Here is a 26,381-nt window from a genome sequence, read left to right on the forward strand (position 1 = left end):
TCTGTAAAAATTACTTCAGATTCTGTAAAAATTTCTTCAGATTCTGTAAAAATTACTTCAGATTCTGTAAAAATTTCTTCAGATTCTGAAAAAATTACTTCAGATTCTGTAAAAATTTCTTCAGATTCTGTAAAAATTACTTCAGATTCTGTAAAAATTACTTCAGATTCTGTAAAAATTTCTTCAGATTCTGTAAAAATTACTTCAGATTCTGTAAAAATTACTTCAGATTCTGTAAAAATTACTTCAGATTCTGTAAAAATTCTCAAAAATCTCTAGGTTTCAAAATTTTAAATATTCAATATATTTTTTTTTCAGCAAACTGGAGATTGGGTTTTGAAATATTCTAACCTGATAAGTGGAATTCAAAATAAAATTTTTGTCTTAAATCAAAAATAAGCTGGAAAAAATGGATGGAATTTTTTTTTTGAAAAATACGGCACTAAAATTTTGTGACCAATTTTTTTTGGAAAACTCTGTATAAGGATTTTAATACGAGAAAATAAAGAAAAAAATGATTGTATATGAACAATGGTGCCAAGCTACGATTGTTGTGATTGTGATTAGTTACGTTATGAAGATTTTGTTAGTTGTGTTGGGATTAGTGTAATGATTGGCGCCATGTTGTGACGTCACTGTATCCCAGGGTTGTGATTGGTCGACATGGCGGCCTCCAGTTGCGTCATCAGTTACGTCATTGTCTTTCCAAGGCCGTGATTGGTCGACATGACGACCACCAGCAGCAGCATCAGTTACGTCATTGTACTAATCCCTCCTATGCCGTGATTGGTGAACAATGACGAGAGTTTATCGTTACGTCGTGCCTTACGTCATCATCCTGGCCACCATCAACTTCCACACGCATATAAGGTACGTCCAAAGCTGCGTCAGCCAGTGCGTCTACTTGTATGACGCACTTATGCGTCTCCCTGTATGATGCACTCATGAGGTCACTTCTTTGTATGCTTGTACACACACACACACACACACACACACACACACACACACACACACACACACACACACACACACACACACACACATACACACACACACACACACGTACACACACACACACACACACACACACACACACACACACACACACACACACACACACACACACACACACACACACACACACGTACACACACTGCAATGGATCAGAGAATATCTGACAGGGAGGCAACAACGAGTCATGGTACGCGACGAGGTGTCAGAGTGGGCGCCTGTGACAAGCGGGGTTCCACAGGGGTCAGTCCTAGGACCTGTGCTGTTCTTGGTATACGTGAACGACATAACGGAAGGGATAGACTCAGAAGTGTCCTTGTTTGCAGACGATGTGAAGCTAATGAGAAGAATCGAATCGGACGAGGATCAGGCAGGGCTACAAAGAGATCTGGTCCAGCAATTGGCTCCTTGAATTTAACCCTGCCAAATGCAAAGTCATGAAGATTGGGGAAGGGCAAAGAAGACCGCAGACACAATATAGTTTAGATGGCCAAAGACTGCAAACCTCACTCAAGGAAAAAGATCTGGGGGTGAGTATAACACAGAGCATATCTCCTGAGGCGCACATCAATCAGATAACTGCTGCAGCATACGGGCGCCTGGCAAACCTACGGATAGCGTTCCGATACCTCAGTAAGGATTCGTTTAAGACTCTGTACACCATCTACGTCAGGCCCATACTGGAGTATGCAGCACCAGTTTGGAATCCACACCTAGTCAAGCACGTCAAGAAATTAGAGAAAGTGCAAAGGTTTGCAACAAGACTAGTCCCAGAGCTACGGGGATTGTCCTATGAAGAAAGGTTGAGGGAAATCGGCCTGACGACACTGGAGGCCAGGAGGGGCAGGGGAGACATGATAACGACATATAAAATACTGCGCGGAATAGACGAGGTGGACAAAGACGGGATGTTCCAGAGATGGGACACAGACACAAGAGGTCACAATTGGAAATTGAAGACTCAGATGAATCAAAGGGATGTTAGGAAGTATTTCTTCAGTCATAGAGTAGTCAGGCCATGGAATAGCCCAGAAAGTGATGTGGTGGAGGCAGGAACCATACATAGTTTTAAGGCGAGGTATGATAGAGCTCATGGGGCAGGGAGAGAGAGGACCTAGTAGCAATCAGCGAAGAGGCGGGGCCAGGAGCTGTGACTCGACCCCTGCAACCACAAATAGGTGAGTACAAATAGGTGAGTACACACACACACACACACACACACACACACACACACACACACACACACACATACACACACACACACACACACACGCACGCACACACACACACACACACAACACACACACACACACACACACACACACACACACACACACACACACACACACACACACACACACACACACACACACACACGTCTAGGGGCTAAAAACTACAAACCTGACTCAAGGAAAAGGGTCACGGGGTGAGTATAACATCGAACACATCTCCTGAGGCGCACATCAACTAGATAGCTGCTGCAGCATATGGGCGACTAGCAAATCTAAGAATAGCGTTCCGATACCTCAGTAAGAAGTTGTTCTGGACCCTGTACATCGTGTACGTCAGGCCCATACTGGAGTATGCAGCACCAGTATGGAACCCACATCTGGTCAAATACGTCAGGAAATTAGAGAAAGTGCAAAGGTTTGCAACGAGATTAGTCCCGGAGCTAAGGGGAATGTCCTACCAGAAGAGGTTAAGAGAATTCGATCTGACGACACTGGAAGACAGGAAGGACAGGGGGGGACATGATAACGACATGTAAAATACTGAGAGGAATAGACAAGGTGGGCAAAGACAGGATGTTCCAGAGAGGGGACACAGCAACAAGGGGTCACAATTGAAAGTTGAAGACTCAGATGAGACACAGGGATGTTAGGAAGCATTTCTTCAGTCTAGAGTTGTCAGGAAGTAGAATAGTCTGGTAAGTGATGTAGTGGAAGCAGGTACCATACGCAGCTTTAAGAAGAGGTATAATAAAACTCATGGAGCAGAGAGAGAGTGACCTAGTAACGGCCAGTGAAGAGGCGGGGCCAGGAGCTATGAATCGACCCCTGCAACCACAATTAGGTGAGTACACATATGTGCTTTATAAAGCACCAACGTGGACGAAATCTATAATAATGTTCTTTTCACCTGCTTTACGCAGGTTAATTACCTGCTGTTTAGTTTACACACGTAGAAAATTGGGTAATTAGGTTTCAAGCCTATCTACTACACGAGGATCATTAAGGCTTCATGTCGCCTGTTCACCACCAGTCAAGAACACTTTAATACCTAAAATAGCGATTAATGTAAACTACCAGTGTATATATACACTTATACACTGAGAGATATACACCTCTAAGTGTATATACACTGAGAGATATACACCTCTAAGTGTATATACACTGAGAGATATACACCTCTAAGTGTATATACACTGAGAGATATACACCTCTAAGTGTATATACACTGAGAGATATACACCTCTAAGTGTATATACACTGAGAGATATACACCTCTAAGTGTATATACACTGAGAGATATACACCTCTAAGTGTATATACACTGAGAGATATACACCTCTAAGTGTATATACACTGAGAGATATACACCTCTAAGTGTATATACACTGAGAGATATACACCTCTAAGTGTATATACACTGAGAGATATACACCTCTAAGTGTATATACACTGAGAGATATACACCTCTAAGTGTATATACACTGAGAGATATACACCTCTCGGTACATATACGCTGAGATACATGCTTCTCAAGGTGTATATAGGGTGTCGAGTGGGGCATTATGAAGGTGAACCAGGAAAGTTAGGAGTGTCTGGTGTCAATGACTGGACGACCTTTAGCTGAGTTATGTTGAGATAACTGCTGGTCAACAGGCAGTAAATACTACTGCAGGAATAAAAAACAGAGAAGGCAGAAGAAAGAAGGGAGGAGGAGGAGAGAGAGACGAGGTGTCTGGCTTCCACTGTGGTCGATGCTCCTCTCCCCCCAGGATGCTGCCTACAACATTTGACTAACACCCAGGTACCTACCTGGAGAGGGTTTAGGGGTTAACGCTCCCGTGGCGTGGTTTGAGACCAGGCCTCGTGGTGGATCAGGTTCTGATCAGCCAGGCTGTTACTGTTGGCCGCACACAAACCGGCGTACGAACCACAGTCCAGCTGGTCAGGTACTGACTTTAGGTGTCTCTCCAGCGCTTTCTTGAAGACAGCCAGGGGTCTATTGGCAATCCCCCTTATGTATGCTGGGAGGCAGTGGAACAGTCTTGGGCCCCTGACACTTATTGTGTTGTCTCCAGCATATTATGGACTTTCGAATTAAAGAATATTTTTCTTCAGCGACTTCAAATAAAATTGATTACTATTATTATTATTATTATTATTATTATTATTATTATTATTATTATTATTATTATTATTATTATTATTATCATCATCATTATTATTATTATGATTATTATTATCATCATCATTATTATTATTATTATTATTATTATTATTATTATTATTATTATTATTATTATTATTAGGTATAATTATACAATTCTAGATGGCTACAATAGCACATATGTATAACTTACTTAAGATAATCCAAATACTTACTTCCACTGGGATCCAGGTAATTCCTAATTATTAGCTACAGTAAAAATCGCTCATAATTATTAACAAAAAATATAATAAGGCGACTACCGTGCGACCCCGTATCCGCGGGTCTGGTATCCGCGGGTCTGGTATCCGCGGGTCTGGTATCCGCGGGTCTGGTATCCGCGGGTCTGGTATCCGCGGGTCTGGTATCCGCGGGTCTGGTATCCGCGGGTCTGGTATCCGCGGGTCTGGTATCCGCGGGTCTGGTATCCGCGGGTCTGGTATCCGCGGGTCTGGTATCCGCGGGTCTGGTATCCGCGGGTCTGGTATCCGCGGGTCTGGTATCCGCGGGTCTGGTATCCGCGGGTCTGGTATCCGCGGTTCTGCTATCCGCGGGTCTGGTATCCGCGGGTCTGGTATCCGCGGTTCTGGTATCCGCGGGTCTGGTATCCGCGGGTCTGGTATCCGCGGGTCTGGTATCCGCGGTTCTGCTATCCGCGGGTCTGGTATCCGCGGGTCTGGTATCCGCGGGTCTGGTATCCGCGGGTCTGGTATCCGCGGGTCTGGTATCCGCGGGTCTGGTACCTGCGGTTTCAGTTACCCACGGTATACCGGGGCCCGAAAATAACGCTTGTTAGGTGAACAGACGCAGCTAGAGATTGTTCCCAGCTCCATGTTCATATACTGAGAACATTCTGCTGGAGTGGTGCCACTGGTTACTGAAATCAGATACAATGTTTCTGTCGAATCAAGCAACTTCAACACTGTCCCGCTGCCATGGGTAACTTGGTAGTTCCTACCTACTAAGCGGGTAGGAACTACCCATTAAGGGAGTAGTTCCTACCCTTAGTAGATAGGATCTACCCACTAAGGGGGGTAGTTCCTACCCTTAGTGGGTAGGAACTACTCACTAAGGGATTTGTGTTGCAGAGATCTTAGTTTTGCTGAGACCTCTGCAACACAACTGTCATCAAAGATTTGTTAAGTTTTATCATGAATTAAGGAAAGATCCTGAACTTCACATTATTAAACAAACAAATGTAATAGTAATTATGGGCAAGGTGAATTATAGTGGAAAAATGAACATGTTATTTGAAGATGAGGGAACTTAGGTGCCCCTAAGTCCCTCTCGCCCAGAGAAGCTTATTAAATCACAACACTAGCTTCACTTTGAAGCCAAGTACGTTGTTGTTTTAAATTACAGTGATACCTTGGTCACAGAGCACTCTCTTCCACAAATTATGCTGGTTGATGGCACTCTCCACTGACCTACTGGTGCAGCTGATAGTGCAACTGTTATCAGAGCGATCATGCATCAGCTCTTGGCTTCTACCCTTCAAACTGAACTGTTGACCATTCTTCTTACACTCACATGCGTCCACGTATATAAGACTGACACTCCAGTTGTCACTGTTTATTATCCATAAATGCTCTTAATTCCACGAGTGGCAGTTGTGGCATGTTTATGTCAGAAGCCAGACACAGGTATGGTAGGGTTGTGGACAGTAGGGTCACAGTACACCTGGAGTATACCTGGAGGGTGTTGCGGGGGTCAACGCCCCCGCGGCCCGGTCAATGAACAGGCCTCGCAGTGGATCAGGACATGATCAGCCAAGCTGTTACACCTGTGGATTCCATCTCACATTGGTCTTTAGAAGTCTTCAAGAGGGAGTGCATTACAGACATTCAGTGCCATGACTCCCAGCCAAGTGGTTTACGCACTGGCCTGGAGTTTTAGCGTCATGGGTTGAAACCCCACCCGTTCCGTGGTTTATGAAGTGCCAGCAGTTTAAGAACAGAAACACAAAAAAGAATTTTAACTGAAAGTCATTGGCTTAAGACTGACAGCAGTCAGTCCGTCTGTCATCATTCTATGATGCAGGAGCAGCCACATGTCTGTCATGCAGGAGGAGCAACATGTCTATCATGCAGGAAGAGTCACATGACTATCATGCAGGAGGAGCCACATGTCTATCATGCAGGAGGAGCAACATGTCTATCATGCAGGAGAATCCACATGACTATCATGCAGGAGGAGCAACATGTCTATCATGCAGGAGGAGCCACATGTCTATCATGCAGGAGGAGCCACATGGCTATCATGCCAGAGGAGCCACATGTCCATCATGCAGAAGGAGCCGCGTGACTATCATGCAGGAGAAGCCACATGACTATCATGTAGGAGGAGCCACATGTCTATCATGCAGCAGGAGCCACATGACTATCATGCAGGAGTAGCCACATGTCTATCATGCAGGAGGAGCCACATGACTATCATGCAGGAGTAGCCACATGTCTATCATGCAGGAGTAGCCATATGACTATCATGCAAGAGGAGCCACATGACTATCATGCAGGAGGAGCCACATGTCTATCTTACAGCAGGAACCATATGTCTATCATACAGGAGTAGCCACATAACTATCATGCAGGAGGAGCCACATGACTAACATACAGGAGCCACATGACTATCATGCAGCAGGACCCACATGTTTATCATGCAGGAGTAGCCACATGACTATCATGCAGGAGGAGCCACATGACTATCATGCAGGAGTAGCCACATGACTATCATGCAGGAGGAGCCACATGACTATCATGCAGAAGGAGCCACATGACTATCATGCAGGAGGAGCCATATGACTATCATGCAGGAGGAGCCACATGACTATCATGCAGGAGGAGCAACATGACTATCATGCAGAAGGAGCCACATGACTATCATGCAGGAGGAGCCACATGACTATCATGCAGGAGGAGCCACATGACTATCATGCAGGAGGAGCCACATGACTATCATGCAGGAGGAGCCACATGACTATCATGCAGGAGGAGCCACATGACTATAATGCACGAGGAGCCACATGACTATCATGCAGGAGGAGCCACATGACTATCATGCAGGAGGAGCCACATGACTATCATGCAGGAGGAGCCACATGACTATAATGCACGAGGAGCCACAGGACTATCATGCAGGAGGTGCCACATGACTATCATGCAGGAGGAGCAAGATGACTATCATGCAGAAGGAGCCACATGACTATCATGCAGGAGGAGCCACATGACTATCATGCAGGAGGAGCCACATGACTATCATGCAGGAGGAGCCACATGACTATCAGGCAGGAGGAGCCCCAGGACTATCATGCAGGAGGAGCCACATGACTATAATGCACGAGGAGCCACATGACTATAATGCACGAGGAGCCACATGACTATCATGCAGGAGGAGCCACATGACTATCATGCAGGAGGAGCCACATGACTATCATGCAGGAGGAGCCACATGACTATAATGCACGAGGAGCCACAGGACTATCATGCAGGAGGTGCCACATGACTATCATGCAGGAGGAGCAAGATGACTATCATGCAGAAGGAGCCACATGACTATCATGCAGGAGGAGCCACATGACTATCATGCAGGAGGAGCCACATGACTATCATGCAGGAGGAGCCACATGACTATCATGCAGGAGGAGCCACATGACTATAATGCACGAGGAGCCACATGACTATCATGCAGGAGGAGCCACATGACTATCATGCAGGAGGAGCCACATGACTATCATGCAGGAGGAGCCACATGACTATAACGCACGAGGAGCCACAGGACTATCATGCAGGAGGTGCCACATGACTATCATGCAGGAGGAGCAACATGACTATCATGCAGGAGGTGCCACATGACTATCATGCAGGAGGAGCCACATGACTATCATGCAGAAGGAGATACATGACAATCATGCAGGAGGAGCCACATGACTATCATGCAGGAGGTGCCACATGACTATCATGCAGGAGGAGCCACATGACTATCATGCAGGAGGTGCCACATGACTATCATGCAGGAGGAGCCACATGACTATCATGCAGAAGGAGATACATGACAATCATGCAGGAGGAGCCACATGACTATCATGCAGGAGGAGCCACATGACTATCATGCAGAAGGAGATACATGACTATCATGCAGGAGGAGCCACATGACTATCATGCAGGAGGAGCCACATGACTATCATGCAGAAGGAGCCACATGACTATCATGCAGGAGGAGCCACATGACTATCATGCAGAAGGAGCCACATGACTATCATGCAGAAGGAGCCACATAACTATCATGCAGGAGGAGCCACATGACTATCATGCAGGAGGAGCCATATGACAATCATGCAGGAGGAGTCACATGACTATCATGCAGGAGGAGCCACATGACTATCATGCAGGAGGAGCCACATGACTATCATGCAGGAGGAGCCACATGACTATCATGCAGAAGGAGCCACATGACTATCATGCAGAAGGAGACACATGACTATCATGCAGGAGGAGCCACATGACTATCATGCAGGAGGAGCCACATGACTATCATGCAGGAGGAGCCACATGACTATCATGCAGGAGGAGCCACATGACTATCATGCAGGAAGAGCCACATGACTATCATGCAGAAGGAGCCACATGACTATCATGCAGGAGGAGCCACATGACTATCATACAGGAGGAGCCACATGACTATCATGCAGAAGGAGCCACATGACTATCATGCAGGAGGAGCCACATGACTATCATGCAGGAGGAGCCACATGACTATCATGCAGGAAGAGCCACATGACTATCATGCAGGAGGAGCCACATGACTATCATGCAGGAGGAGCCACATGACTATCATGCAGGAAGAGCCACATGACTATCATGCAGAAGGAGCCACATGACTATCATGCAGGAGGAGCCACATGACTATCATGCAGGAGGAGCCACATGACTATCATGCAGAAGGAGATACATGGCTATCATGCAGGAGGAGCCAAATGACTATCATGAAGGCGGAGCCACATGATTATCATGCAGAAGGAGCCACTTGACTATCATCCAGAAGGAGCCACATGACTATCATGCAGGAGGAGCCACATGACTATCATGCAGGAGGAGCCACATGACTATCATGCAGGAGGAGCCACATGACTATCATGCAGGAGGAGCCACATGACTATCATGCAGAAGGAGCCACATGACTATCATGCAGGAGACACATGACTATAATGCAGGAGGAGCCACATGACTATCATGCAGGAGGAGCCACATGACTATCATGCAGGAGGAGCCACATGTCCATCGTGCAGAAGGAGCCACATGACTATCATGGAGGAGGAGCCACATGACTATCATGCAGGAGGAGCCACATGACTATCATGCAGAAGGATCCACATGACTATCATGCAGGAGGAGCCACATGACTATCATGCAGGAGGAGCCACATGACTATCATGCAGGAGGAGCCACATGTCCATCATGCAGAAGGAACCACATGACTATCATGCAGGAGGAGCCACATGACTATCATGCAGAAGGAGCCACATGACTATCATGCAGGAGGTGCCACATGACTATCATGCAGGAGGAGCCACATGACTATCATGCAGAAGGAGCCACATGACTATCATGCAGGAGGAGCCACATGACTATCATGCAGGAGCCACATGACTATCATGCAGGAGGAGCCACATGACTATCATGCAGAAGGAGCCACATGACTTTCATGCACGAGGAGCCACATGATTATCATGCAGGAGGAGCCACATGACTATCATGCAGGAGCCACATGTCCATCGTGCAGAAGGAGCCGCGTGACAATCTTGCAGGAGAAGCCACATGACTATCATGCAGGAGGAGCCACATGACTATCATGCAGGAGGAGCCACATGACTTTCATGCAGGAGGAGCCACATGACTATCATGCAGAAGGAGCCGCGTGACTATCATGCAGAAGAAGCCACGTGACTATCATGCAGGAGGAGCCACATGACTATCATGCAGGAGGAGCCACATGACTATCATGCAGAAGGAGCCACATGACTTTCATGCACGAGGAGCCACATGACTATCATGCAGAAGGAGCCACATGACTTTCATGCACGAGGAGCCACATGATTATCATGCAGGAGGAGCCACATGACTATCATGCAGAAGGAGCCACATGACTTTCATGCACGAGGAGCCACATGACTATCATGCAGGAGGAGCCACATGACTATCATGCAGAAGGAGCCACATGACTTTCATGCACGAGGAGCCACATGACTATCATGCAGGAGGAGCCACATGACTATCATGCAGAAGGAGCCACATGACTTTCATGCAGGAGGAGCCACATGACTATCATGCAGGAGGAGCCACATGACTATCATGCAGAAGGAGCCACATGACTATCATGCAGGAGGAGCCACATGACTATCATGCAGGAGCCACATGACTATCATGCAGGAGGAGCCACATGATTATCATGCATCCAACATAATAAGCAGATTGTTGAATGTCACTAACGCCCGGCTCCAGCTGGGTTACCAGTATCCCTGGCTGGGTTACCAGTATCCCTGGCTGGGTTACCAGTATCCCTGGTTGGGTTACCAGTATCCCTGCTGGGTTACCAGTATCCCTGGCTGGGTTACCAGTATCCCTGGTTGGGTTACCATTACCCCTGGCTGGGTTACCAGTGTCCCTGGCTGGGTTACCAGTATCCCTGGCTGGGTTACCAGTATCCCTTGCTGGGTTACCAGTATCCCTGGCTGGGTTGCCAGTATCCCTGGCTGGGTTACAAGTATCCCTGGCTGGGTTACCAATATCCCTGGCTGGGTTACCAGTATCCCTGGCTGGGTTACCAGTATCCCTGGCTGGGTTACCAGTATCCCTGGCAGGGTTACCAGTATCCCTGGCTGGGTTACCAGTATCCCTGGCTGGGTTACCAGTATCCCTGGCTGGGTTACCAGTATCCCTGGCTGGGTTACCAGTATCCCTGACTGGGTTACCAGTATCCCTGGCTGGGTTACAAGTATCCCTGGCTGGGTTACCAGTATCCCTGGCTGGGTTACCAGTATCCCTGGCTGGGTTACCAGTATCCCTGGCTGGGTTACCAGTATCCCTGGCTTGGTTACCAGTATCCCTGACTGGGTTACCAGTATCCCTGGCTGGGTTACCAGTATCCCTGGCTGGGTTACCAGTATCCCTGGCTGGGTTACCAGTATCCCTGGGTGGGTTACCAGTATCCCTGGCTGGGTTACCAGTATCCCTGGCTGGGTTACCAGTATCCCTGGCAGGGTTACCAGTATCCCTGGCTGTGTTACCAGTATCCCTGGCTGGGTTACGAGCATCCCTGGCTGGGTTACCAGTATCCCTGGCTGGGTTACCAGTATCCCTGGCTGGGTTGCCAGTATCCCTGGCTGTGTTACCAGTATCCCTGTCTGGGTTACCAGTATACCTGGCTGGGTTACCAGTATCCCTGGCTGGGTTACCAGTATTCCTGGCTGGGTTACCAGTATCCCTGGCTGGGTTACCAGTATCCCTGGCTGGGTTACCAGTATCCCTGGCTGGGTTACCAGTATCCCTGGCTGGGTTACCAGTATCCCTGGCTGGGTTACCAGCATCCCTGGCTGGGTTACCAGTATCCCTGGCTGGGTTACCAGTATCCCTGGCTGGGTTACCAGCATCCCTGGCTGGGTTACCAGTATCCCTGGCTGGGTTACCAGTATCCCTGGCTGGGTTACCAGTATCCCTGGCTGGGTTACCAGTATCCCTGGCCGGGTTACCAGCATCCCTGGCTGGGTTACAAGAATCCCTCGCTGGGTTACCAGTATCCCTGGCTGGGTTACCAGTATCCCTGGCTGGGTTACCAGTATCCCTGGCTGGGTTACGAGTGTCCCTGGCTGGGTTACCAGTATCCCTGGCTGGGTTACCAGTATCCCTGGCTGGGTTAACAATATCCCAGGCTGGGTTACCAGTATCCCTGGCTGGGTTACCAGCATCCCTGGCTGGGTTAACAATATCCCTGGCTAGGTTACCAGTATCCATGGCTAGGTTACCAGTATCCCTGGCTGGGTTACCAGTATCTCTAGCGGGTTGCCAGTATCCCTGCCTGGGTGACCAGTATCCCTGGCTGGGTTTCCAGTATCCCTGGCTGGGTTACCAGTATCCCTGGCTGGGTTACCAGCATCCCAGGCTGGGTTACCAGTATCCCTCGCTGGGTTACCAGTATCCCTGGCTGGGTTACCAGCATCCCTGGCTGGGTTACCAGTATCCCTGTCTGGGTTACCAGTATCCCTGGCTGGGTTACCAGTATCCCTGGCTGGGTTACGAGTATCCCTGGCTGGGTTACCAGCATCCCTGGCTGGGTTACCAGTATCCCTGGCTGGGTTACCAGTATTCCTGGCTGGGTTACCAGTATCCCTGGCTGGGTTACCAGTGTCCCTGGCTGGGTTACCAGTCTCCCTGGCTGGGTTACCAGTATCCCTGGCTGGGTTACCAGTATCCCTGGCTGGGTTACCAGTATCCCAGGCTGGGTTACCAGTATCCCTGGCTGGGTTACCAGCATCCCTGGCTGGGTTACCAGTATCCCTGGCTAGGTTACAATATCCATGGCTGGGTTACCAGTATCCCTGGCTGGGTTACCAGTATCCCTGGCTGGGTTGCCAGTATCTCTGGCTGGGTTACCAGTATCCCTGGCTGGCTGGGTTACCAGTATCCCTGGCTGGCTGGGTTACCAGTATCCCTGGTTGGGTTACGAGTATCCCTGGCTGGGTTGCCAGTATCCCTGCCTGGGTTACCAGCGTCCCTGCCGGGGTTACCAGTATCCCTTGCTGGGTTACCAGTATCCCTGGCTGGGTTACCAATATCCCTTGCTGGGTTACCAGTATCCCTGGCTGGGTTACCAGTATCCCTGGTTGGGTTACTAGTATCCCTGGTTGGGTTGCCAGCATCCCTACCTGGGTTACCAGTATCCCTGCCTGGGTTACCAGTATCCCTGGCTGGGTTGCCAGTATCCCTGCCTGGGTTACCAGTATCCCTGGCTGGGTTACCAGTGTCCCTGGCATGTGTTACAAGTATCCCTGGCTGGGTTACCAGTATCCCTGGTTGGGTTACCAGTATCCCTGGCTGGGTTGCCAGTATCTCTGCCTGGGTTACCAGTATCTCTGCCTGGGTTACCAGTATCCCTGGCTGGGTTATCAGTATCCCTGCCTGGGTTACCAGTATCCCTGGCTGGGTTACCAGCGTCCCTGCCGGGGTTACCAGTATCCCTTGCTGGGTTACCAGTATCCCTGGCTGGGTTACCAATATCCCTTGCTGGGTTACCAGTATCCCTGGCTGGGTTACCAGTATCCCTGGTTGGGTTACCAGTATCCCTGGTTGGGTTGCCAGCATCCCTACCTGGGTTACCAGTATCCCTGCCTGGGTTACCAGTATCCCTGGCTGGGTTGCCAGTATCCCTGCCTGGGTTACCAGTATCCCTGGCTGGGTTACCAGTGTCCCTGGCTGGGTTACCAGTATCCCTGGCTGGGTTACCAGTATCCCTGGTTGGGTTACCAGTATCCCTGGCTGGGTTGCCAGTATCCCTGCCTGGGTTACCAGTATCTCTGCCTGGGTTACCAGTATCCCTGGCTGGGTTATCAGTATCCCTGCCTGGGTTACCAGTATCCCTGGCTGGGTTAGCAGTGTCCCTGCCTGGGTTACCAGTATCCCTTGCTGGGTTACCAGTATCCCTGACTGAGTTACCAGTATCCCTGGTTGGGTTACCAGTATCCCTGGCTGAGTTACCAGTATCCCTGGCTGGGTTACCAGTATCCCTGGCTATGTTACAAGTATCCCTGCCTGGGTTACCTGTATTCCTGGCTGGGTTACCAGTATCCCTGCCTGGGTTACCAGTATCCATGGTTGGGTTACCAGTATCCCTGGCTGGGTTACTAGTATCCCTACCTGGGTTACCAGTATCCCTGGCTGAGCTACCAGTATCCTTGGCTGGGTTACCAGTATCCCTGGCTGAGTTATCAGTATCCCTGCCTGGGTTACGAGTATCCCTGGCTGGGTTACCAGCATCCCTGGCTGGGTTACCAGTATCCCTGGCTGGGTTACCAGTATTCCTGGCTGGGTTACCAGTATCCCTGGCTGGGTTACCAGTGTCCCTGGCTGGGTTACCAGTCTCCCTGGCTGGGTTACCAGTATCCCAGGCTGGGTTACCAGTATCCCTGGCTGGGTTACCAGCATCCCTGGCTGGGTTACCAGTATCCCTGGCTAGGTTACAATATCCATGGCTGGGTTACCAGTATCCCTGGCTGGGTTACCAGTATCCCTGGCTGGGTTGCCAGTATCTCTGGCTGGGTTACCAGTATCCCTGGCTGGCTGGGTTACCAGTATCCCTGGCTGGCTGGGTTACCAGTATCCCTGGTTGGGTTACGAGTATCCCTGGCTTGGTTGCCAGTATCCCTGCCTGGGTTACCAGTATCCCAGGCTGGGTTACCAGTATCCCTGGCTGGGTTGCCAGTATCCCTGCCTGGGTTACCAGTATCCCTGGCTGGGTTACCAGCGTCCCTGCCGGGGTTACCAGTATCCCTTGCTGGGTTACCAGTATCCCTGGCTGGGTTACCAATATCCCTTGCTGGGTTACCAGTATCCCTGGCTGGGTTACCAGTATCCCTGGTTGGGTTACCAGTATCCCTGGTTGGGTTGCCAGCATCCCTACCTGGGTTACCAGTATCCCTGCCTGGGTTACCAGTATCCCTGGCTGGGTTGCCAGTATCCCTGCCTGGGTTACCAGTATCCCTGGCTGGGTTACCAGTGTCCCTGGCTGGGTTACCAGTATCCCTGGCTGGGTTACCAGTATCCCTGGTTGGGTTACCAGTATCCCTGGCTGGGTTGCCAGTATCCCTGCCTGGGTTACCAGTATCTCTGCCTGGGTTACCAGTATCCCTGGCTGGGTTACCAGTATCCCTGCCTGGGTTACCAGTATCCCTGGCTGGGTTGCCAGTATCCCTGCCTGGGTTACCAGTATCCCTGGCTGGGTTAGCAGTGTCCCTGCCTGGGTTACCAGTATCCCTTGCTGGGTTACCAGTATCCCTGACTGAGTTACCAGTATCCCTGGTTGGGTTACCAGTATCCATGGCTGAGTTACCAGTATCCCTGGCTGGGTTACCAGTATCCCTGGCTATGTTACAAGTATCCCTGCCTGGGTTACCTGTATTCCTGGCTGTGTTACCAGTATCCCTGCCTGGGTTATCAGTATCAATGGCTGGGTTACCAGTATCCCTGGCTGGGTTACTAGTATCCCTACCTGGGTTATCAGTATCCCTGGCTGAGCTACCAGTATCCTTGGCTGGGTTACCAGTATCCCTGGCTGAGTTATCAGTATCCCTGCCTGGGTTTCCAGTATCCTTGGCTGGGTTACCAGTATTCCTGGCTGGGTTACCAGAATCCCTGGCTGGGTTACCACAATCCCTGGCTTGGTTACCAGTATCCCTGGCTGAGTTAGCAGAATCTCTGGCTGGGTTACCAGTATCCCTGGCAGGGTTACCAGTGTCTCTGCCTGGGTTACCAGTATCCCTGGCTGGGTTACCAGTGTCTCTGACTGGGTTACCAATATCCCTGGCTGGGTTACAAGCATCCCAGCCTGGGTTACCAGTATCCCTGGCTGGGTTACCAGTATCCCTGCCTGGGTTACCAGTATCCCTGGCTGAGTTACCAGTATCTCTGGCTGGGTTACCAGAATCCCTGGCTGGGCTACCAGTATCCCTGGCTGGGTTACCAGTATCCATGGCTGAATTACCAGTATCCCTGACTGAGTTACCAGTATCCCTGGCTGGGTTACCAGTATCCCTGGCTGAGTTACCAGTATCCTTGCCTGGGTTTCCAGTATCCCTGGCTGAGTTACCAGTATCCCTGGCTGGGTTACCAGTATCCCTGGCTGGGTTACCAGTATCCCTGCCTGGGTTACCAATATCCCTGGCTGGGTTCCAGTATCCCTAGCTGGGTTACCGGAATCCCTGGCTGGGTTACCAGTGTCCCTGGCTGGGTTACCAGTATCCCTGGCTGAGTTACCAGAATCTCTGGCTGGGTTACCAGTATCCCTGGCTGGGTTACCAGTATCCCTGCCTGGGTTACCAGTATCCTTGGCTGCGCTACCATTATCCCTGGCTGGGTTACCAGTATCCCTGGCTGGGTTACCAGTATCCCTGCCTGAGTTACCAGTATCCCTGGCTGGGTTACCAGTATCCCTGGCTGAGTTACCAGTATCCCTGGCTGGGTTGCCAGTATCCCAGGCTGGGTTACCAGTATCCCTTTCTGGGTTACCAGTATCCCTGGCTGGGTTACCAGTATCCCTGGCTGGGTTACCAGTATCCCTGGCTGGGTTACGAGTATCCCTGGCTGGGTTGCCAGTATCCCTGCCTGGGTTACCACTATCCCAGGCTGGGTTACCAGTATCCCTGGCTGGATTGCCAGTATCCCTGCCTGGGTTACCAGTATCCCTGGCTGGGTTACCAGCGTCCCTGCCGGGGTTACCAGTATCCCTTGCTGGGTTACCAGTATCCCTGACTGAGTTACCAGTATCCCTGGTTGGGTTACCAGTATCCCTGGCTGAGTTACCAGTATCCCTGGCTGGGTTACCAGTATCCCTGGCTATGTTACAAGTATCCCTGCCTGGGTTACCTGTATTCTTGGCTGTGTTACCAGTATCCCTGCCTGGGTTACCAGTATCAATGGCTGGGTTACCAGTATCCCTGGCTGGGTTACTAGTATCCCTACCTGGGTTACCAGTATCCCTGGCTGAGCTACCAGTATCCTTGGCTGGGTTACCAGTATCCCTGGCTGAGTTATCAGTATCCCTGCCTGGGTTTCCAGTATCCCTGGCTGGGTTACCAGTATTCCTGGCTGGGTTACAAGAATCCCTGGCTGGGTTACCAGCATCCCTGGCTCGGTTACCAGTATCCCTGGCTGAGTTACCAGAATCTCTGGCTGGGTTACCAGTATCCCTGGCTGGGTTACCAGTGTCTCTGCCTCGGTTACCAGTATCCCTGGCTGGGTTACCAGTATCTCTGGCTGGGTTACCAATATCCCTGGCTGGGTTACCAGTATCCCTGGCTAGGTTACCAGTATCCCTGGCTGGGTTACCAGTATCCCTGCCTGGGTTACCAGTATCCCTGGCTGAGTTACCAGTATCTCTGGCTGGGTTACCAGAATCCCTGGCTGGGCTAAAGGTATCCCTGGCTGGGTTACCAGTATCCTTGGCTGAATTACCAGTATCCCTGACTGAGTTACCAGTATCCCTGGCTGGGTTACCAGTATCCCTGGCTGAGTTACCAGTATCCCTGGCTGGGTTACCAGTATCCCTGGCTGAGTTACCAGTATCCTTGCCTGGGTTTCCAGTATCCCTGGCTGAGTTACCAGTATCCCTGGCTGGGTTACCAGTATCCCTGGCTGGGTTACCAGTATCCCTGCCTGGGTTACCAATATCCCTGGCTGGGTTCCAGTATCCCTAGCTGGGTTACCGGAATCCCTGGCTGGGTTACCAGTGTCCCTGGCTGGGTTACCAGTATCCCTGGCTGAGTTACCAGAATCTCTGGCTGGGTTACCAGTATCCCTGGCTGGGTTACCAGTATCCCTGCCTGGGTTACCAGTATCCTTGGCTGCGCTACCATTATCCCTGGCTGGGTTACCAGTATCCCTGGCTGGGTTACCAGTATCCCTGCCTGAGTTACCAGTATCCCTGGCTGGGTTACTAGTATCCCTGGCTGAGTTACCAGTATCCCTGGCTGGGTTACCAGTATCCCAGGCTGGGTTACCAGTATCCCTGGCTGGGTTACCAGTATCCCTGGCTGGGTTACCAGCATCTCTGGCTGGGTTACCAGTATCCCTGGCTGGGTTACCAATATCCCTGACTGGCTTAAAAGTATCCCTGGCTGGGTTACCAGCATCCCTGGCTGGGTTACCAGTATCCCTGGCTGGGTTACCAGTATCCCTGGCTGGGTTACCAGCATCCCTGGCTGGGTTACCAGTATCCCTGGCTGGGTTACCAGTATCCCTGGCTGGGTTACCAGTACCCCTGGCTGGGTTACCAGTATCCCTGGCTGGGTTACCAGCATCCTGGCTGGGTTACCAGTATCCCTGGCTGGGTTACCAGTATCCCTGGCTGAGTTACCAGTATCCCTGGCTGGGTTACCAGTATCCCTGGCTGGGTTACCAGTATCCCTGGCTGGGTTACCAGTATTCCTGGCTGGGTTACCAATATCCCTGGCTGGGTGACCAGTATCCCTGGCTGGGTTACCAGTACCCCTGGCTGGGTTACCAGTATCCCTGGCTGGGTTACCAGCATCCCTGGCTGGGTTACCAGTATCCCTGGCTGGGTTACCAGTATCCCTGGCTGGGTTACCAGTATCCCTGGCTGGGTTACCAGTATTCCTGGCTGGGTTACCAATATCCCTGGCTGGGTGACCAGTATTCCTGGCTGGGTTACCAGTACCCCTGGCTGGGTTACCAGTATCCCTGGCTGGGTTACCAGCATCCCTGGCTGGGTTACCAGTATCCCTGGCTGGGTTACCAGCATCCCTGGCTGGGTTACCAGTATCCCTGGCTGGGTTACCAGTATCCCTGGTTGGGTTACCAGTATCCCTGGCTGGGTTACCAGTATCCCTGGCTGGGTTACCAGTATCCCTGGCTGGGTTACCAGTATCCCTGGCTGGGTTACCAGTATCCCTGGCTGAGTTACCAGTATCCCTGGCTGGGTTACCAGTATCCCTGGCTGGGTTACCAGTATCCCTTTCTGGGTTACCAGTATCCCTGGCTGGGTTACCAGTATCCCTGGCTGGGTTACCAGTATCCCTGGCTGGGTTACCAGTATCCCTGGCTGGGTTACCAGTATCCCTGGCTGGGTTACCAGTATCCCTGGCTGGGTTACCAGTATCCCTGGCTGGGTTACCAGTATCCCTGGCTGTGTGACCAGTATCCCTGGCTGGGTTACCAGTATCTCTGGCTGGGTTACCAGTATCCCTGGCTGGGTTACCAGTATCCCTGGCTGGGTGACCAGTATCCCTGGCTGGGTTACCAGTACCCCTGGCTGGGTTACCAGTATCCCTGGCTGGGTTACCAGCATCCCTGGCTGGGTTACCAGTATCCCTGGCTGGGTTACCAGTATCCCTGGCTGGGTTACCAGTATCCCTGGCTGAGTTACCAGTATCCCTGGCTGGGTTACCAGTGTCCCTGGCTGGGTTACCAGTATCCCTGGCTGGGTTACCAGTATCCCTGGCTGGGTTACCAGTATCCCTGGCTGGGTTACCAGTATCCCTGGCTGGGTTACCAGTATCCCTGGCTGGGTTACCAGTATCCCTGGCTGGGTTACCAGTATCCCTAACTGTGTGACCAGTATCCCTGGCTGGGTTACCAGTATCTCTGGCTGGGTTACCAGTATTCCTGGCTGGGTTACCAGTATCCCTGGCTGGGTGACCAGTATCCCTGGCTGGGTTACCAGTACCCCTGGCTGGGTTACCAGTATCCCTGGCTGGGTTACCAGCATCCCTGGCTGGGTTACCAGTATCCCTGGCTGGGTTACCAGTATCCCTGGCTGGGTTACCAGTATCCCTGGCTGAGTTACCAGTATCCCTGGCTGGGTTACCAGTATCCCTGGCTGGGTTACCAGTATCCCTGGCTGGGTTACCAGTATCCCTGGCTGGGTTACCAGTATCCCTGGCTGGGTTACCAGTATCCCTGGCTGGGTTACCAGTATCCCTGGCTGAGTTACCAGTATCCCTGGCTGGGTTACCAGTATCCCTGGCTGGGTTACCAGTATCCCTGGCTGGGTTACCAGTATCCCTGGCTGAGTTACCAGTATCCCTGGCTGGGTTACCAGTATCCCTGGCTGGGTTACCAGTATCCCTGGCTAGGTTACCAGTATCCCTGGCTAGGTTACCAGTATCCCTGGCTGAGTTACCAGTATCCCTGGCTGGGTTACCATTATCCCTGGCTGGGTTACCAGTATCCCTGGCTGGGTTACCAGTATCCTTGGCTGGGTTACCAGTATCCCTGGCTGGGTTACCAGTATCCCTGGCTGGGTTACCAGTATCCCTGGCTGGGTTACCAGTATCCCTGGCTGGGTTACCAGTATTCCTGGCTGGGTTACCTGTATCCCTGGCTGGGTGACCAGTATCCCTTGCTGGGTTACCAGTACCCCTGGCTGGGTTACCAGTATCCCTGGCTGGGTTACCAGCATCCCTGGCTGGGTTACCAGTATCCCTGGCTGGGTTACCAGTATCCCTGGCTGGGTTACCAGTATCCCTGGCTGAGTTACCAGTATCCCTGGCTGGGTTACCAGTATCCCTGGCTGGGTTACCAGTATCCCTGGCTGGGTTACCAGTATCCCTGGCTGGGTTACCAGTATCCCTGGCTGGGTTACCAGTATCCCTGGCTGGGTTACCAGTATCCCTGGCTGAGTTACCAGTATCCCTGGCTGGGTTACCAGTATCCCTGGCTGGGTTACCAGTATCCCTTTCTGGGTTACCAGTATCCCTGGCTGGGTTACCAGTATCCCTGGCTGGGTTACCAGTATCCCTGGCTGGGTTACCAGTATCCCTGGCTGGGTTACCAGTATCCCTGGCTGAGTTACCAGTATCCCTGGCTGGGTTACCAGTATCCCTGGCTGGGTTACCAGTATCCCTGGCTGGGTTACCAGTATCTCTGGCTGGGTTACCAGTATCCCTGGCTGAGTTACCAGTATCCCTGGCTGGGTTACCAGTATCCCTGGCTGGGTTACCAGTATCCCTGGCTGGGTTACCAGTATCCCTGGCTGGGTTACCAGCATCCCTGGCTGGGTTAGCAGTATCCCTGGCTAGGTTACCAGTATCCCTGGCTGGGTTACCAGTATCCTTGGCTGGGTTACCAGCATCCCTGGCTGGGTTACCAGCATCCCTGGCTGGGTTACCAGTATCCCTGGCTAGGTTACCAGTATCCCTGGCTGGGTTACCAGTATCCCTGGCTGGGTTACCAGTATCCCTGGCTGGGTTACCAGTATCCCTGGCTGGGTTACCAGCATCCCTGGCTGGGTTAGCAGTATCCCTGGCTAGGTTACCAGTATCCCTGGCTGGGTTACCAGTATCCCTGGCTGGGTTACCAGCATCCCTGGCTGGGTTACCAGCATCCCTGGCTGGGTTACCAGTATCCCTGGCTGGGTTACCAGTATCCCTGGCTGGGTTACCAGTATCCCTGGCTGGGTTACCAGTATCCCTGGCTGGGTTACCAGTATCCCTGGCTGGGTTACCAGTATCCCTGGCTGGGTTACCAGTATCCCTGGCTGGGTTACCAGTATCCTTGGCTGGGTTACCAGTATCCTTGGCTGGGTTACCAGTATCCCTGGCTGGGTTACCAGTATCCCTGGCTGGGTTACCAGTATCCCTGGCAGGTTAATCACCACCATCACCAGATGACGTAGACCAAATGTAAACTTTGTCAGCTGGACAATTGTCACACCCTGCATCATGTGCGTCACACCCTGCGTCATGTGCGTCACACCCTGCGTCATGTGCGTCACACCCTGCGTCATGTGCGTCACACCCTGCGTCATGTGCGTCACACCCTGCATCATGTGCGTCACACCCTGCGTCATGTGCGTCACACTTTGCGTCATGTGCGTCACACCTTGTGTCATCATGTGCTGGAATGCGATAAAATTAATATATTCAGAGAGAACTCACTCAGAAATGTTCAAGAACTGTCACAGAGTTTTATCAACTGTCACCAAAACATTACCATTTAAACCAAAGGCTGTTAAACCAGAATAAACAACTCTCTACCACTTATAAACCGGACTGCAATGACACTGTGATTCAGTTAATGTCTATAACACCACACCCACTCGCACCCACTCAGCCACACCCACTCAGCCACACCCACTCAGCCACACTCACTCAGCCACACCCACTCAGCCACACCCACTCAGCCACACCCACTCAGCCACACCCACTCAGCCACACCCACTCAGCCACACCCACTCAGCCACACCCACTCAGCCACACCCACTCAACCACACTCACACAGCAACACCCACTCAACCACGCCCACTCAGCCACACCCACTCAGCCACACCCACTCAGCCACACCCACTCAACCACACTCACACAGCAACACCCACTCAACCACACCCACTCAGCCACACCCACTCAGCCACACCCACTCATCCACACTCACACAGTAACACCCACTCAGCCACACCCACTCAGCCACACCCACTCAACCACACCCACTCAACCACACGCACTCAGCAACATCCACTCAGCCACACCCACTCAGCCACACCCATTCAACCACACACTCAGCCACACCCACTAAGCCACACCCACTCAACCACACTCACACAGTAACACCCACTCAGCCACACCCACTCAGCCACACCCACTCAACCACACCCACTCAACCACACGCACTCAGCATCATCCACTCAGCCACACCCACTCAGCCACACCCATTCAACCACACACTCAGCCACACCCACTAAGCCACACCCACTTTCAACACCCACTTTCAACACCCACTCAACCGCACTCACACAGCAACACCCACTCAACCACACCCACTCAGCCACACCCACTCAGCCACACCCACTCAGCCACACCCACTCAACCACACTCACACAGCAACACCCACTCAACCACACCCACTCAGCCACACCCACTCAGCCACACCCACTCATCCACACTCACACAGCAACACCCACTCAACCACACCCACTCAGCCACACCCACTCAGCCACACCCACTCAGCCACACCCACTCAACCACACTCACACAGCAACACCCACTCAACCACACCCACTCAGCCACACCCACTCATCCACACTCACACAGTAACACCCACTCAGCCACACCCACTCAGCCACACCCACTCAACCACACCCACTCAACCACACTCACCCCGCAACACCCCCTCAACCACACCCACTCAGCCACACCCACTCATCCACACTCACACAGTAACACCCACTCAACCACACCCACTCAACCACACGCACTCAGCAACATCCACTCAGCCACACCCACTCAGCCACACCCATTCAACCACACACTCAGCCACACCCACTAAGCCACACCCACTCAACCACACTCACACAGTAACACCCACTCAGCCACACCCACTCAGCCACACCCACTCAACCACACCCACTCAACCACACGCACTCAGCATCATCCACTCAGCCACACCCACTCAGCCACACCCATTCAACCACACACTCAGCCACACCCACTAAGCCACACCCACTTTCAACACCCACTTTCAACACCCACTCAACCGCACCCACTCAGTTACATCTTCTCAGCCACACCCACCCAGCCACACCCACACAACTAGACCCACTCAGCCACACTCACTCAGCCACACCCACTAAACCACAATCACTCAGCCACACCCAGTCAACGACACCCACTCAACCTCACCCACTCAGCCACACTCTCTCTGCCACGCCCTCTCAGCCACACCCTCTCAGCCATACCCACTCAACCACACCCTCTCAGCCACACCCACTCAACCACACTCACTCAAACACACATCCACACCCACTTAACCGCTCCCGCTCAACCAAGCAACCACTCAACCACAACCACACCCTCTCAGCCACACCCACACAACCACACCCACTCAAACCATCGTCATTGTCTCAGGCTGACATATTACTCTTGATTATCTTACCTCTTCCCCTCCTCTTTTTCTTCCCTCTCTCCCCCTCCTCTTTTTCTTCCCTCTCTCCCCCTCCTTCCCCTCCCCCCGCTGACAGTGTACACCTGTCCTCAGTTCAAAGGCGGCTGACTAACGCTGACACCGGTACAGTCTTATCACTGGAAATAAATAAAGTTGTGATGATATCCCGCTGACGCTGTCAGCCTTCACCTGTGTACGTGTTCCACTGGTGAGGACATGTGTACGTGTTCCACTGGTGAGGACATGTGTACGTGTTCCACTGGTGAGGACATGTGTACGTGTTCCACTGGTGAGGACATGTGTACGTGTTCCACTGGTGAGGACATGTGTACGTGTTCCACTGGTGAGGATCTATGTACGTGTTCCACTGGTGAGGATCTGTGTACGTGTTCCACTGGTGAGGATCTGTGTACGTGCTCCACTGGTGAGTACCTGTGTACCTGTACCTTGGGCCAGGGTTCACGAACGATGCTATTAACGAAGCTAGGGTCACGAAGATGCGTGTTAACGAGGCCGGGGTTCACGAAGATGCGTGTTAACGAGGCCAGGCTTCACGAAGATGCGTGTTAACGAGGCCAGGCTTCACGAAGATGCGTGTTAACGAGGCCAGGCTTCACGAAGATGCGTGCTAACGAGGCCGGGGTTCACGAAGATGCGTGTTAACGAGGCCAGGGTTCACGAAGATGCGTGTTAACGAGGCCAGGGTTCACGAAGATGCGTGTTAACGAGGCCGGGGTTCACGAAGATGCGTGTTAACGAGGCCAGGCTTCACGAAGATGCGTGTTAACGAGGCCAGGGTTCACGAAGATGCGTGTTAACGAGGCCAGGCTTCACGAAGAAGCGTGTTAACGAGGCCAGGCTTCACGAAGATGCGTGTTAACGAGGCCAGGGTTCACGAAGATGCGTGTTAACGAGGCCAGGGTTCACGAAGATGCGTGTTAACGAGGCCAGGGTTCACGAAGATGCGTGTTAACGAGGCCAGGGTTCACGAAGATGCGTGTTAACGAGGCCAGGGTTCACGAAGATGCGTGTTAACGAGGCCGGGGTTCACGAAGATGCGTGATAACGAGGCCAGGGTTCACGAAGATGCGTGTTAACGAGGCCGGGGTTCACGAAGATGCGTGATAACGAGGCCAGGGTTCACGAAGATGCGTGTTAACGAGGCCAGGGTTCACAGTGAGAGAGTCAGGTGTTCATTCGAACCAATCACTTGACTAATGGCGGTCTGGCCACCCACCTTCTAGCCGGCCAACCGGATAGTCTTGGAGAGGAGGATGGATGGTCGTGTGGTTGAAACGGAGGGGGAGGAGGAGGAGGGGGGTGAGGGGTGGGGAGGAGGGGGAGGAGGGGGAAGGGGAGGAAGGGGGGAGGCAACGGTAGTCACAAGAGAATGTTCTTAATTGCTACAGTGAAAGGGGGGGGAGATTGTCGTTAGAACGGCTGGCTGGTCCATCAGGCTCCGGGCCAGCAGCTGGTCCAGCTCCCGGATCGGTCGGTCCAGGTCGCGAGTTGGCTGGTTCGTGCTTCTAACCGGACAGTCCAGGCTTACGCCCGACAAATCCAAGCCTAGGGGAGACCGGTCCAGGTCTCGGGGAGACCGGTCCAGTCTCGGGGAGACCGGTCCAGGTCTCGATGAGGCCGGTCCGGGTATCCCCGAGACCTGGACCGGTTTCCCCGGGTATCCCCGGGTCTCCCCTGGACCCACCCTCCCTTCTTCCCTCCCTCCCTTCTTCCCACTCTCCTTCCCTCCCTATTGCTCTGCCTTCCTCCCTCCTTCCTTCCCTCCTTCCCTCCCACCCTCAAACATGCATGGGAGATGTGGGGGTTGTAATGCAGGTCATTAAGACAGGAATCTGGTTATATTGACCTCCCATTAATTGATCAACATTAGCATATAGATGGAGTTATGATGCTTCAAGAGGGAGGGAGGGAGGGAGGGAGGGGAGGGAAGGAGGGAGAGAGGGAGGGAGGGAGGGAAGGGAGGGGGAGGATTGACGAGGGAGTGAGGGGAAAGAAGATTTGAGGGAGGGGAGGCATAGATACGTTCATCTGTCACTATCTTTGTACCTGTGTCACTATCCTGGTACATGTGTCATTATCCTGGTACCTGTGTCACTATCCTGGTACCTGTGTCATTATCCTGGTACCTGTGTCACTATCCTGGTACCTGTGTCATTATCCTGGTACCTGTGTCACTATCCTGGTACCTGTGTCATTATCCTGGTACCTGTCACTATCCTGGTACCTGTGTCACTATCCTGGCACCTGTGTCACTAT

The 26,381-nt window shown here is 52.0% G+C and overlaps 1 protein-coding gene across 1 annotated transcript in view; it reads left to right on the forward strand.

The window, feature by feature from the left end:
• Positions 1-26,381, forward strand: part of Wnt2 (Wnt oncogene analog 2) — a 215,225-nt gene that overhangs the window by 70,305 nt on the left and 118,539 nt on the right. Inside the window, exon 2 of the mRNA XM_053793713.2 lies at positions 319-870. Coding sequence (XP_053649688.1) covers positions 797-870 — 74 coding nt within the window. The 5' untranslated portion in view covers positions 319-796. The remainder of the gene's footprint in view (positions 1-318; positions 871-26,381) is intronic.

The sequence above is a fragment of the Cherax quadricarinatus genome, unplaced genomic scaffold (genome assembly GCF_038502225.1).
Source record: "Cherax quadricarinatus isolate ZL_2023a unplaced genomic scaffold, ASM3850222v1 Contig69, whole genome shotgun sequence".
Classification (NCBI taxonomy): domain Eukaryota; kingdom Metazoa; phylum Arthropoda; class Malacostraca; order Decapoda; family Parastacidae; genus Cherax; species Cherax quadricarinatus.